This window comes from Ochotona curzoniae, unplaced genomic scaffold (assembly GCF_017591425.1).
Source record: "Ochotona curzoniae isolate NIBS_2020 unplaced genomic scaffold, NIBS_Ocur_1.0 scaffold_4683, whole genome shotgun sequence".
Taxonomy (NCBI): domain Eukaryota; kingdom Metazoa; phylum Chordata; class Mammalia; order Lagomorpha; family Ochotonidae; genus Ochotona; species Ochotona curzoniae.
This window is the reverse complement of record NW_024467121.1, coordinates 25,411,799-25,426,375: the sequence shown is the minus strand read 5'-3', so window position 1 is coordinate 25,426,375 and position 14,577 is coordinate 25,411,799. Positions and strand designations below refer to the sequence as shown.

Here is a 14,577-nt window from a genome sequence, read left to right as displayed (position 1 = left end):
ACTAAATAAATAAATAAACAGGGAAAAATTCTGTATCTTGTGAATTTAGGAAGTTTCCTGGTGGAATTGCTATTAAATCACTAAGCAAAAAAAAAAAAAAAAAAGTTGTAAAGCCAAGAGACCAGCAGAGTCTCCAAGGAAGGAAGCCATATGTGCAAATGGTCATGATCAGGAGTATAATGTTAAATGGGAACATAACTGGAAGATACAGTGTGGGTCGATGAGCTGTGAACAGAACAGATGCAATGACATGCTAATTTAAAGAAGGTTTTATATACAAGCTCAAAATTATGTCAGTGCTTTCTCAGAACAGATTGACTGCACTGATCCTGTTAGATAACATAGTCAAGTGCCCATTAATTTGCCAATTTCACCAATTAAGTTTTCAAGGACAATGGGAGATCTGTTAGAGTTAATAAATCTTAATGAAGACACAGATTTGGGTTTGCAAAAATAACATTAGATACATGATGTGAATTATCTTGCGTGGGGGAAGGGAAGAAGTAATATGAATTAGAAGATTGTGGTAGTTCCCAGTGTGACGAAAATGTGGTTGAAATGAGGAGAGAGACAGCAGGAAGGGGGAGCAATGGAAAGATTTGAAATATATTTAAGAGGCAAATTGTACATGAATCTGGAAATAAGTGATGAGATCAGGTTTGAATCTTTGAATTTGTGAAGCTCCTTTTAAATCACAGGGGGAGATCCACTAGACTCTTGGACTTATAGGTCCCAAGATAAGAAGAAATTTCAGGTGTTTATATGTATATATGTAATAATCTATATATAATATGTAATGGCTGTATATAACAACAGTGAGCAAAATTAAGAAGTGGACAGAACATAAAGATCCAGTACATAAGAGATTTCATGATTAGGTTTCCAAGACTAATTGTTAATAGAAAGGATACTAAGAAGATAGCAAAGTTATTATATAATAGATGAGAAATTGAAGGACTGAAAAATGCTGCAATGAAGTAGAACAGAGGATCAACTAAATTAGGACAACTAAATATGGCAACAATTTTTTTATTTTGTCAGAGTATAACATATCTTTACTTCTTATTTGTCTTTTCTTTTCTTTCTTTTTTTTATTAATTACATTGCACTATGTGACACAGTTTAATAGGTACTGGGATTCCTCCCACCCCCACAACCTTCCCCGCCATGGTGGATTCCTCCACCTTGCTGCATTGCTACAGTTCAAGTTCAGTTGAGATTCTTTCATTGCAAGCATATACCAAGCATAGAGTCCAGTAACTTATTGTCCAGATAAGTTCAACGGCTTCTTGGGGAGACCATCTCTGGTCTGAAGGTAGAGCTGGCAGAGTACCATCCCGACCAATTAAAAGCCTCAACATAACATCAGCAACAAATTATAACGTTATGGAATTAGTAGACATAGTATTGAGTAACCAGTATGTTTTAAAAAAATGCAAGTTCTTAACCACATCCTGTGACTTCTTCATTGACATTTTCATTTTAGTTTATGTATAACCCGGTTCTATATGCCTTAAAATGGCTATAGATTACTATTCAGCTGTCTCATGTCTATTTTCATTGTAGTATTTAGCTTTTTATAGCGGGCAACAAATTTTTAAAAATATATATTATTTATTTTTATTGGAAAGTCAGATATACAGAGAGGAGGAGAGACAGAGAAAGATCTGTCCAATGATTCACTCCACAAGTGACCACAATGACTGGAGCTGAGCAGATCTGAAGCTAGGAACCTGGAGCTTCTTCCGGGTCTCCCATGTGGGAGCAGGGTGTCAAACCTTTGGGCTGTCTTCAACTGCTTTCCCAGGCCACAAGCAGGGAGCTGGATGGGAACTGGGGCCGGGACACAAACTGGCACCCATATGGGATCCTGCCACATACAAGGTGAACACTTTAGCTGCTAGGCTACTGTGCCAGACCCAGCAACAAGAATATTAATGATCACAGTAAATCACATTTCAGTGTATAATAATTTCAGTGGGAGATAGAAGTAAGAATCCTGCAAACAGGATTTAAGGACAGTCCTTTCAATGCATGGCTGGTTCTATCTGCAAACTTTGTTTCTTCCCTTCATAATTTTATCATATTATCTTGTAGGGAGAATTTTTAAATTAATACTTTATAATCAGCCAAAACAAAAACTTTTTCTAACTTGACCCAATCAGAGAAGGAACATCAAATCCACTTCCGAAGAGTTCATGAAAGTAACAACTTTGCCCCCTCTGTCTCCCAACTCATTTAAAATAGTTTTCCCTCTGAGAAATGTGTTCTGCTGTCTTTGATAAGTTCATTAGTCATGGTCTAAATCCTGGGCCATAGTCTGCCCAGAACATTTAGTTGGTTGCCAACGAACACATCTTTTAAAAGGTGACAAAATGACATAACATTATATTCCTCGCACTTGCGTCTCCAAAAAGTGTTTTTGACCTTATTTTATTACTCATCTATTTGTTTAGTATTTTCAATGCCTCTCCTGTAGGTCTCTACTGTCCTCATGTTTCAAAGAATGTAACATCCTACATAGGTCCTATTTAAATCACTGGAGAATTTTTTCACATTCTGTAGCATAAGTAATTGCAATTCCTTAGGTTGAAGCTTTGCACTTTACTGTCAATTTGCTTGCATCTTTTTCTCAGAGTTTATACGCCTGAAACAGATATACATCATTTGGTAAAATGCCTCGGTTTCCCTTTGAGAGGCCTTTTGAACCATACAGTATTATTTGTTTAGCTTTCAGTGGCAGCACCTGCAGGCTGTGTAAAATGATTGAATGTTTCATTAAGTCAGCAGGAAATGCAGGGGAAAAGTAGACAACCCATTTTTCCCAGATGCAGAACCGTGAGGGGTCACCACACTCTTCGTGCTCCACTGTTCACTCACATTTCTCTTGCAAAGGGCTTTGTGAAACAGCAGGGATGTGATGCCTTGATTTCCAGTTAGAAACAAATTCGTTTCTATTAGCTCTAGGCTTGACAAATAAGACCCTGAATTTTAAAAGGCCATTTATATGTTAAATAATCTGTTTGTTTACACATCAGTGACCAAGAATTATTAAGCTGCTGTTGGACATCTGTTAGTAAATCACGCATATTTGTCACATTTGGGGGTCCAGTTAGGAGCTGCAAAGCATTAATGAAACTCATACTCAATGATCATGAGAAGGCCACTCAGTGGAAATTTACCAGTCACAGAGGGACAAGGCACTCTCCTCCTTAATGGCTGTTCATTGCATACCAGACGGAGCAGCACTATCTCAGTGGGACAGTTCTGAATTCTCTGTGATTTACTCAGCTTCTTTGTTTTCTGCCCATGGTCGTGATCCTGTCATTCCAGAAAAGCTGACCTATTCAATTTATCACGAATTTCAGGAAGGTGAATATCTAGAACTAATATCCTTTAAGCTAGAAGTAAGTGCTCTAACAGAATCATGTTTAAAAAGAGAATACACATTTCTCTTTGGTTTGTCAATACACATTCCAATGGCTTTTTATTTTTTGGCAAAGCACTCAGAAAAAGAGGAAATAAAATCCAAAGCATTTGCTTCATTATTAGCAGTGTTAGGCCTGTAGGTAAGTAACCAATCCAAGATGTATATGTTTTTCAACTTAATGACATTCTCCTTACGACTTTGCCTTGGTTTGAGTTTTCCAAATGTTGTGCCATTTAATTGAAAAAAAAAATCATGTTTTATCTCTAACAGGAGTTAGTGCTTGCTCATAAAACTCACTATCCTTAGAAGAATAGCCACTTCCTTACGCTGTTTCAGAAATTCAGGACATTTTCCGCAGTTGGATAATATCTTTGCTTGCTTTCAATTGGAGAAAAATATTTAAAAGAATCATATTTTTAAAAATTTTTATTTTTAATGATGATTACATGGTTGACCAAGGTGGGAAGGATTGAGGGCAAAGTGTGAAATCATTATTTCCAACTCTATTTATTCTTGTCTTTGGGAGAAGGGGAGAGTGAAAGGGCAAAACCACCCCCAGCCTCTCAAATGTCCCAGTACCGAGGGATTGGGAACCACTACCAATATCAGCCCAGGGTTCTGATGTAGAGCCCACTCTGAGGGTTCTGAGCAAGTGGTTTGGACAGTTCTGAAATGTTGTCACTTTTCCTGAATCAGGGGCGAGGCAACCTTCCCAATGCCCATTAACTGATGTAGTTGACCTCAAGTCTCCATTCACCCAGATTTTTACTGTTCTTATCTGCTGGGGTAGTTGTTCAACTTGCTTTGTTCTCCTTCCTGTGCTGCAGTACCAAAGGAGCTGCCAGATTCTTCATGTGCTTCAGGGTCTGTGTCCACTGCTCTACAGGCAGGTCCAAAGATGAAGGCCAGGCAATCCAAGCCTCCCCCCTCCCCCGCCCCCCGCCACTGTATCTTCTACCTTGGGGCTCACGAATGTGGCACCCTCCTTGAATGTGGGCCTCAGGAACTGGGCTAGGTGACCCAAGCCCCGCCAGAACCCTTACCCCCAAGGCTCACGAACTTGGTACCCACTGAGCAGACAGACTCCAGGATACAGCCCACTGGACCTGAGCCTAGCCAGATCATGCCCCCATTCCCTGTGGCTCTCGAACCCAGCTCCCATAGACCCCAGGCTAGCATGGTTCACCTCACATCAGCAACCCCAATGTGAGCTGGCTGGCGTTGGTTGCTGCCTGACCTGGACCCTCCCGTATCCTGCCTTGGTTCTCAGATATGCCAATGGATGTTGTGAACTGGCCCAGCCTTGTCTGTCCCCAGACCTGAGACACATACAGACTGGCAGGCACTGTGACCTGGCATGTTCAGTGCTATTCCTTGACTTGGTTCTTGCGCTCACATGCAGTGACTGTGTTCCTATAAAGCAGTTTCCCAGGCTCCTCTGTTGGGTCTCCTCCCAGTGGAGATCTTGTGCACGCCAGTGGGTTGCTGGCCTATGTTTGTTTTGTCTACCTCTGTCCTAGCAGGAATAGTGGCCTTGCTCAATCAGCCCACACCCATTCTGGTTCTCACTGTTGGGTGTTGCAGCCTAGCCATACCTGGTCTGTGCTCAAATATAGCTTTCACGTGGCTCAGCAGGAGTCAAGGCTTAGCCCAGTCCATTCTACACCCACCCTGGTGCCCACAAGTACCAGTGGGTGCTGGAGTATAGCCCACTCTGTAGCTTCCCAGGCCCAGTCCATACCAGTGCTGAGAGAGGCTATAGCCACTCCAGCCATGGCATGCCCAGCCTGCTGCCCTCAATCCAGCTGTCTCACCAGTAGGATTCCCAATCCAGCTGGGGCATCCCGTTAGCTCCTCAGCCAGGCCTGTTTTCATCCACAGTTCTTGAGTGTGCCTGTGGAGATTGCAGTCCCATTGGGGTGAGCCCACTTCTCTCCTACAGATTCTGCTATAAGACCGGATTCTCTCACGCTTTAGTTATTATCTTGGCCCATCCTAACTCCACTCTTCCCCTGATTCAATTCTCCCTGATGATTACTGTGTTCTTGCCTTGTTTGGTAGACTAGCCTTGGCTATAGCGTGTGCCAGTGAGTGGTACTCAGTGGTGGTCGGTCCTAACTACCGCAGCTCAGGTCTTCCACGTGTGCTGGTGCTTCACGCTGACCCTTAAAGATCGTCTCTTTCGCCCCTCCAATCGCTCAGACTCAGCACCCTTGCTTACCTGAAAATACAGTGGGCTTGTCCATTGATGTCCTGCAGTAGTCATTCCTCTCCTGGACATGGACCCTGAGGCCCCGCTCAGCCTCAGTTGTGCCGTAGCCCATATCCTATGTAAACCTACCACCCTAGTCCTTAGAGATGAGAGCCGGTCCCTGAAGTCACCTGTGGCTCCTGAGGAGCACGTGGGATCAAAGGGACTCCAGGCTGGCCAGCCCAGAGGCACCTCTGCTGCCACCGTAGTAGGGTGGGGAGAGAGAGAAAAATCTTCCAACTGCTGGTTCACTCCCAAATGGTCTCAATGGCTGAAACTGGGTCAGTTGAAGTCAGGAGCCCAGGTGTTCTAGGTCTCGCATGTGGATGCAGGGGCCCAAGCACTTGGGCCGCACTCCTCTGCTTTTCCAAGCACATTAGTGGAGCTCTGGATCAGAGGTGAGCAGCTGGGACACAAACTGATGCCCCTAAAGAATGCTGACACCACAGGCAGCTTTACTTGCTGCTCAACAATGCTGAAGAAGTTAATCTTAAACTGTTTTTTGGAAAAGGTTACTCAGAAATTCTTATCTGAGGGTTAAGAAATGGGGTTTAAGGAACTGATGAAGGACACTTTTTCTTTTTCCTAGGGAGGTAAAATTCTCCTAAAGGGGTCACTTTAGCTCAGATTCTAGGCCTGAAGATGCCTCCTTGTGGATTTCTGGTATTGAAGAGTTTGGCCACTGTGTTAGACCAGGAAGGAGTCATAGGGAAGCAGCCTCTACAATTATAATTGTTCAAAATGGAGCAGATACAGATATATAGAACAGATGATACACTGGGAGAGCAAAGCTCTACTTCCAAGTTTTTTTTGTGTATATATGATTTTCAGCATTTAGGAGTTTCTCGGAAAAAATGTCTGGCTATTTCATGATATTGATATAATAATTAGGTGAAATAATCTATTTACAATGACTTGGAAAAGCATAGAGTGCCTGTGAAGTATAAAACATTATCAAGAATAATGACATGACACAGCACACAATTTATCACTCCTGGTGCCTTTTTACATCCCTAACACTGTGCTCTCACTACAGACAGTCTGATCAATCCACGGAAAACAAAGGCCATCTGAAATGGAATCTGGTTAAATTAACTAACAGAATTTGGAGCTCTTTCTTCAGAAGACCCGTGACAGTCTTGGAAGTAGATAATACATTCTGCACGATATGGGGCACTGTGGGTTGATTTAATTAATTCAGTAACAATTAAGATACTCAATTGCATATCAAGTTGATCCTGCTGAAGTTGTTTGATGATTATGTAAGCAAAAAGTCTTACTGACTTGCTGAATGTCTATTTTCACTGGTATTTATACAACAGAGATGGCTTCTACGGAAAAAAAAATCTGCAATGGTTTATGGTGGTCATTACATGAAATAAGCTGAACACAGGAGAGTGGAAAGGTGGCAGTTAGAGGGAGGGAGGATTGGGGAGAAGTTTATTAAGAAGTGCTGAGATATTGTTGGCAGTAAAAAGTTCACATGACAGTAGGATGATGATTGTTAATGATCACACAATTTCTATGTCTCCAATACAAGAAGAAAAGTCAGAAGAAAGGATTTTCGATGTTTTTACCTAAAACAATCCTAAATGTTTAAGGGGACAGATGCAATTACCCTGATTTGATATTACACGGTATACACACATATGAAAACATCATTGACTACTTCATAAATATGCATAATCTCTGTCAATTAAAAATAAATAAAACTAAGTGCTATCATATATAAATCCATACTTTCTCTAATCTTATTATTCTATGTGGGTTTTCCATCATTTACTTTATATTTGGTTTAAGCCACATGAGGAACTCTTCATTTAATTTTTCTTCTGGCTCAGTGCAACGGCTTTGCCAGCTATTCCTCCACCCCCAAGCACCCACATCCAACATGGGCACCAGTTCGTGTCTTGGCTGCTCCACTTCCTATCCATCTCCCTGCTTAGGGACTGAGAAGCAGTGGAGGATGGTCCAAAGCCTTAGCACTCCATATCTGCATGGGAGACCTGGAAGAAACTCCTGGCTCCCAGCTTTGGATCAGCTCAGCTCTGGCCATTGTGGCTATTTAGGGAGTGAACCAGCAGATGGAAAATCTTTCTCTCCATTTTTCCTTCTCTGTAAATCTACCTTTCCAATAAAAATAAACAGATATTTCTATTAAAACAACATTATGTCTTCTTCCTTTTCCCCAACAATTTAGGAGATCACAACTGAATAAATGGTTACATAAACTTGATGCCATTTCAATGACTTCCCATTAGTAAAAGCAATAAAGTAATTACTGTGACCTGATTGTCCTGGACCATTCTCTGCATAACCAGAGGATGTGTGTCCTCTGCCATTTTGCTGCTTAGAAGCATTCTAAGTGAAAAAGAGCAATAAATGAAAATTAAAAATAAAATTAGAATGAAAACAGTAGCATCTATTGCAAATATTCTTGTAGTTCATTAAAAAAAAGCAATTTGGGAGCTAAATTTTGGAAGAAAGGTTTCATGAAATAGTCTGTGTTTAAAATTATCTGTTACAATATCCCTTATTAACAGAACATGATATTGGACACAAATCGTGTTTTCAAAGGTGAAACAAAAAAGTGAAAAAAAAAGCATGAAAAAAAAGCAGGTTTAAAACTTAGAGGAAATAAAGATCTGGAATACTGTTGGAACATTTTATTCATATACCATGTCTTCTTCCCTATATTGCCTTTGTGCTTATTTGTAGTAAGGAAAACCTTACATTGTGATTGTAACCTTGGGGTACCATGTGACAAAAAAGTGTGATCATGCTGAGGATGAATGAATAAGAAGCATCTCACTGATGGCCTACCAAGTGCCATATGTCACACATCTGAGATCATCCACTCACCAGCTGGTTTGAGTGTGTCAGACAGCAAGGCAGGAAACAGCCAAGAAGATCAAGGTGGCAAGAGGTAATAAGCTGAACTCCAAAAAGGCAAAGTAAATAACTGATGGCTAATGGTAATCTCCAAAGGTTTGGAGTGGTTTATCATGTTGCAAAGCTAGCTGGCATAATGTAACTATTTTTTAGGTGGTGATGAAAACATGTAAAAACTATTTATAACCAAGAAAAGCAACTGTCAGTTACTTGTTTCACGCACAGAGAGTATGGGACCCAGAAAGAGCAGAACAACTGTATGATGTGCCTGGGCACAGGAACCTTGGATGGCCTTGGACAGAATGTCATGCCGCAAAAGGGTAAGAGTGTAGCAGAATTACATTCATGTAGCTAACAGTGAGACAGAAGCATAGCACAAGACATTAAGACATACAAGATACTTTCCAGTCTGAAAATATAAATACTCTGTAGGGGCTTAAGAACTACAACAGTCTTTATCAGCTGTTCCTTCACAGCAAGTCTGTCAATAAATAGGAAGAAGCCCTAGGAATAACAAACATCACAGGAGCAACTGAGTGGGCCACCAACTTCAGGTGCTGATGGTGAACAGTATGCTAACCAGCGCATGTGGAGACAGTAGGCTTTAATGTCATCTTGGCTAGGCTACTATTTATATGTTTGTCAAACACAGTTTCTAGATATACCTGAAAGAGTATTCTACATGAGATTCTTACTTAAATCAACGGACACTGAGTAAAGTTGGTTGTCTTTCATGACATGGATAATCTTCATCAAGTCAGAGCTTTAGAGAAAATTACTGACAAACAAAAACCAGACTTCCTCCCAAGAAGAGGGAATCTGTCTCAAGAATACCTTAAATGTCAACTCTTGCCTATGTAACCCGTCGGCTTGTTCTGTACATTTCAGAATTGCCAGCCTACCCAATTGTGTGACAGCAAATTCTACACGTGCACGCGCGCGCGCACACACACACACAGATTTCAACAATGTGTAAGTTTGTTTACAAAGATTTCAATTCTTCATACTTCCTGTCCCTACTCCACAACTGATGGATACCAGCTTTCAATTATAACAAAGAAGTCATTTATTTAAAAGACCAGCTATAGTTTAACACTAATGCAGTTACATCTACACTCAGAATTTGCAACTGTAAGTTAAATAGGCACACATTGCACAAACAATACTTCTTAGTGGCACAGTTAAAAGACACTAATAAATGTCATCTTTTGTTATGAAGGCACCAAGAAACTTAAACGATTAGTGCCACACACAAGTTGAAACTTGCATAGATGCTAAAGCTAGGAAAAGTTATCAAACATATGCTCCCAAAATCTATCACTGTGCCACAGATGGGATCAGATTTCAGGCTTCTTCTGCAATAACACTACAGGGCTAAGTAGAAAAGATTCTAAGCAGATTCCCAATAAAATCCCAAAGCAAGGTGGGAAAGGCAGAACACAGAAAAAAGGCAGTGCACAACTTTGTTTGCCATTCACTACAAGAGATGAACAGCACCAAATGCAGTTGAAGCAGCATGATAATAAACACCAAGTGTGGACAGTTTTCTTCCACCAAGAAAGGCAAACACAAAAGAATAATCAAGCACATGTTGTAGTCTGCTGGGTTCACAACAAAATTAAAGAAATGTATCGGAGTGAAATGGTTATACTCAGACAATACTACATTCAAGTGAAACCTTTAGGCTAGGATTGCTTAAGGTTGCACTTAACTCCCTGCTATACTCATTCTGTTCAAAAGCCAACATATGAATATAAATTTTTATTCAAATACCATTCTAGCTTAAGCAGCAAAAGTGAGAAACTATGGCATTGGGCTATCCAAGGAGAATCCATGCATCTAGTCAATAACTAAAACTTTGTCATGGAAAGACTCCCTCCTTTTAGAAACAAGAATTTGGAAAATATGCACAAGTCAATCCAAAGATACCTCTAAAACATCAAATGTCATGAAATATATTTATAACAATACTTGCCACGTGATCTTAAAGTGTTATGAGGAATAAAGTAAGACATTATAACTTATCACATAGAATATATTATTGGAAGAGAACTTGTTAAAATAATGAAAACTTAAGCATAAGATAAAAACTGGGTGTGAGTTCTCTCTCTCAAACATCTTCAACAAGTTAACAGAGTTAAAACTAAATCTGCCAGTTAAATACTTCCCTAGTACTTCTTCATGAGAATTCCCAGATTTATATCAGTGATATAAGGGAATTTGCCATCACCTTTTTGCAATATCAGTTACACTGATAACTGTATTTAATTAGGGTCAAAGTGGCTACCAGGTTGATAACTTCTTGTGATTCCAATCTAACATATATTCAGAGCAATCACTGGTGCTTCTCACTCTCCTTAGGACCAGGGGCAGAACCCTGAACACCATCATAGGTAAATCAATGGATTTTTAAAAACTTATCACCTTGAAAAACTCTTTTAAACCTGTCATAACACTCTCTTCACACGTCATCTTTAAGAAAACTAGAAGTATAAGCAATGACTCTTACCAACAATTATAACTGTTAAGTATGTTTATGGTTTATCAGGCTATCACTTGACAGCACATTTATTCTTCATGATGCAAAAATAAACTGCTGCAAATCCACTCCACCCTTTTTAATCTGTAACATTTTTTCTGTCAGTGAGCAGTCATTGTGCCAATCCCTGGGTTAATGGCTCAATTTACATCACTGAATTCATGTCATTAAGATGAGGCTAAAATATAAACTGTAAGACTGCAGCTTCCTTTCCTCATAATTAAATCTTATGTTCACTTAGTAATAATACAATATTGGCAATAGCTGCTCCATTCTTACTGTCTTATTGCCATTTAATCTTCTAGGATAATTTAAGTTTCAAAAGCTCAGGCACCAAATGAGCATGAGTACACACAGGTCTGTATGTCACAGTTTGAGCTGCCGTATTCCAATGCATGACAATAAGAAGTTATCACAAAACAAGAAAGCAATAGGGTCTTATATCTTCAAGTACTTTTAGTACTAAATAATCCAAAATTGATAATATTCAGAGTTCGAAGTGAATGCCTTACTATATTCCTCTCCAAACAATGGTATGGTGTATTACATAGGTTAATGAGCAGAGATTCTTCTCTGTTATGCCATTTTGAGTCCTTATATTCTGTTTTTGATAAGGTGTTATAAAGTATTCTTTTCTTTATCAGCTTTTTCTTTTCTCTAAACAATATACACTTCATTTTTATTCCATTGGTATGACTTGTTTGCTGTATAAATAAAGGGTTTTGCATGATGCTTTCAAAAAGTTGTTGAATGTATCAAATGCAGGAATTTGTTCTAGACAATGCAAAAAATATGAACTGGATAAAATTATCTCAAACTATGCAAATTATTTTCCTGCAGCAGAATAAACGCAATTTCCAACCACAATGAATGAATAGCTGTTGACTTAGAGAAAAACATTAAAAGCCACACACACATACATTCATACATACATTTTTTTGTGTTGGCATACAAAAATAAAATTACATTTATAACAGCATTGTCAAAAATGGAGTTAAAAAGTATACACTAATAAGTTTTATCTGTATGTATCTTATAAATAGTTTCATTACTCAAATTATATGTACAATCATTCAAACATGTATACAGCTTATCCACTTTAATGACTACGACTACTTAAATAATACAAAATGGTAAATTATTTATGTAAAACTTATAAAAATCATAAAATTTTAACTTCATAGATGCTGATAACCATAAAATTCGTATAATTTCAACATAATAATTTCTTAAAGTTTTAATTGTTACTTTAAATGTTCCTGACAAAACATACTTCTTAAAAACATTAAGAAAAAAATTGTAACAACAGAAAGTGACTTATTTACCTGGATCTTCTATAGTTAAGTTCTTTATTAACCACTGAACAATGTCTGACCCTAGAAAAAGAAAAAACACAAACACCTGTGAACATTTTTTAATCATGTGAATTTTAAGAACTGTCCACTTTTGCTACTCCAGTTTGTAAGATCTCAGGTTTGTAAGAAGCAAGACAGTAAATTATTAAATATGAAACATTTATATTATTGAATATGACATACTTAAACATGGAAAAGGTTTTAATATACTAATAGTAGATAAAGCAAATCATTCACTAAAGGAATGCTTACTAACTCATTCTGTAAGCTATATCATGGTTACATGAATGAAATCCCAATGTCACCTGCGATGCCATGGATTCCATTTCCATTTCCCCTAAAGATTGGCTAAATTCGCTACCTACTCACCTCAGAGATCTGGAAAATGCATTATGTTATCAGTGGCAAAATGATTCTAGCAGTGTCAGTTAAAATAATTCAGCACAAATGTCAAAATAAACTTGATTATCAGACATGTCAATCACGCCCTGAAACTTACAGAAACATTCATACCAGCATCAATCTCAGTATTCACACACCTTTAAAATATCTTCAAATGTTGACTCTGATTTGTAGTCTTTCATACGTGTTCCTTTTGCATTTACCACTGATTTAAATACATTTAAGAAGACTGAATCATACAGGTTCTACAGGAAGTTCCAGTAAAAGATTACGGAACAAATAAGCAATTGCCAGAAATTTTCCATTCTTTTTAAGAAAGCCAAATATTGATTCCAGGACTACATTGTTTAACTGAGAAAATTATTTTCAAAATTCTTTCAGAGAAAGTTAAAATTTCTCTTAAAGAATGCTATACTAGAGTCAAAATTGATATTACTTATCAACCAAGGAAGGATAGGAAACTTTCTTTTTAGATTGGTAATTTGGATATTTCTGCCACAAATGTATTCTTATTGTCAGCTCTGAAACTGTCAATTTAATTTCCAATTTCTCCTCAAAGGTACCCTGGGGTTCTACCACTGTGAGATAACCCCAACATTCTCATGGTTGTAAGTTGGAGAAACAGAGAGATACAAAGAGAATTTGCTGGTATTCTTGTCAAATGACTTCAACAACCAGTAATGAGCCAGGTGAAAGCCCAGAGCCAGTATTCCACTCTGGTCTCTCTCAAGTAGGTGGAAGGGGACCAAATATTTGGGTCATCTTTCACAACTTTTCCAGGCAGATTAGTGGTTTTGATGAGATAAATATTGTTTCTTATTAAAGAGGTTCAATGTTGTAATTTTATGTAATCTAATATCATATGACCTAAGTTTGATACTTAATTCCTTAGAAAATGCATAACAAATATTCCACACCATTAAATAACATATAATGAACATTTATTCAGTTTCTATGGAAATATATCTGTGATTATGTAGTTTTACAGGCAAGAGCAAAACAAATACAAAACAAAGCAGATTTACTCATATTAGTCACTTGAGGAAAAACACAATGTCTTATGATATTTCCCCTCAGTGTTCCTCAACATACATAATTATCAAATACTTACTAAAGTTATGAGTCAGTGTTTATCCCAAATACTGAAAAATCCACATAATTATTCTTATTTGGCATTTTATGAGACTCTGGAGTATCTCTATTTGTCACATTTTTTAAAGACAGATTTATTTTATATATTTGGAAGCCAAAATTATAGAAGGAGAGAGACAGGCAGAGAGGGTTTGTATCTGCTAGTTCACTCCCTATACGGTCACAGTGGTCAGGACTGAGTCAGGTAAAGCTAGGAGCCAGGAGTTCCTTCCAGATCTCCTGTGTGGGTGACAGGGGCTCAGTTAGGCAATCATCCACTGCTTTTCCCAAGGACAGTGGCAAGGAGTTGCACTGGAGGTTGAGCAGCTGAGATGGGAACAGGTGCTCATATCTGATGTGGCCCTAATGCACAGGTGGCCAGATGTGGCCCTGGTAGGTGACAGCTTTACCCATTATTCCAGACCCCTAACTGTCATCATTTTAAAAATTCTTCATGCAAAATAATTTTAACTCAGTTTAATTTTTAAAAATTATAGAATTTCTTTAAAGGTTTGGAAGTAAAAAGTTCCAAATCTTTTGTAAAGCTGAAATAATGAATAGAATTTCTCCTCAATCC

General features: G+C 38.4%; 1 protein-coding gene across 6 annotated transcripts in view; it reads right to left on the bottom strand.

Annotated features, from left to right (window-relative positions):
- Positions 1-14,577, bottom strand: part of RGS7 (regulator of G protein signaling 7) — a 355,504-nt gene that overhangs the window by 93,604 nt on the left and 247,323 nt on the right. For 5 of the 6 annotated variants that reach the window (XM_040967774.1, XM_040967775.1, XM_040967779.1 and 2 more), the window contains one exon: positions 12,438-12,488. The exons of the other annotated variant lie outside the window; for it this stretch is intronic. In XM_040967774.1, coding sequence (XP_040823708.1) covers positions 12,438-12,488 — 51 coding nt within the window. The remainder of the gene's footprint in view (positions 1-12,437; positions 12,489-14,577) is intronic. 6 annotated transcript variants of the gene reach the window in all.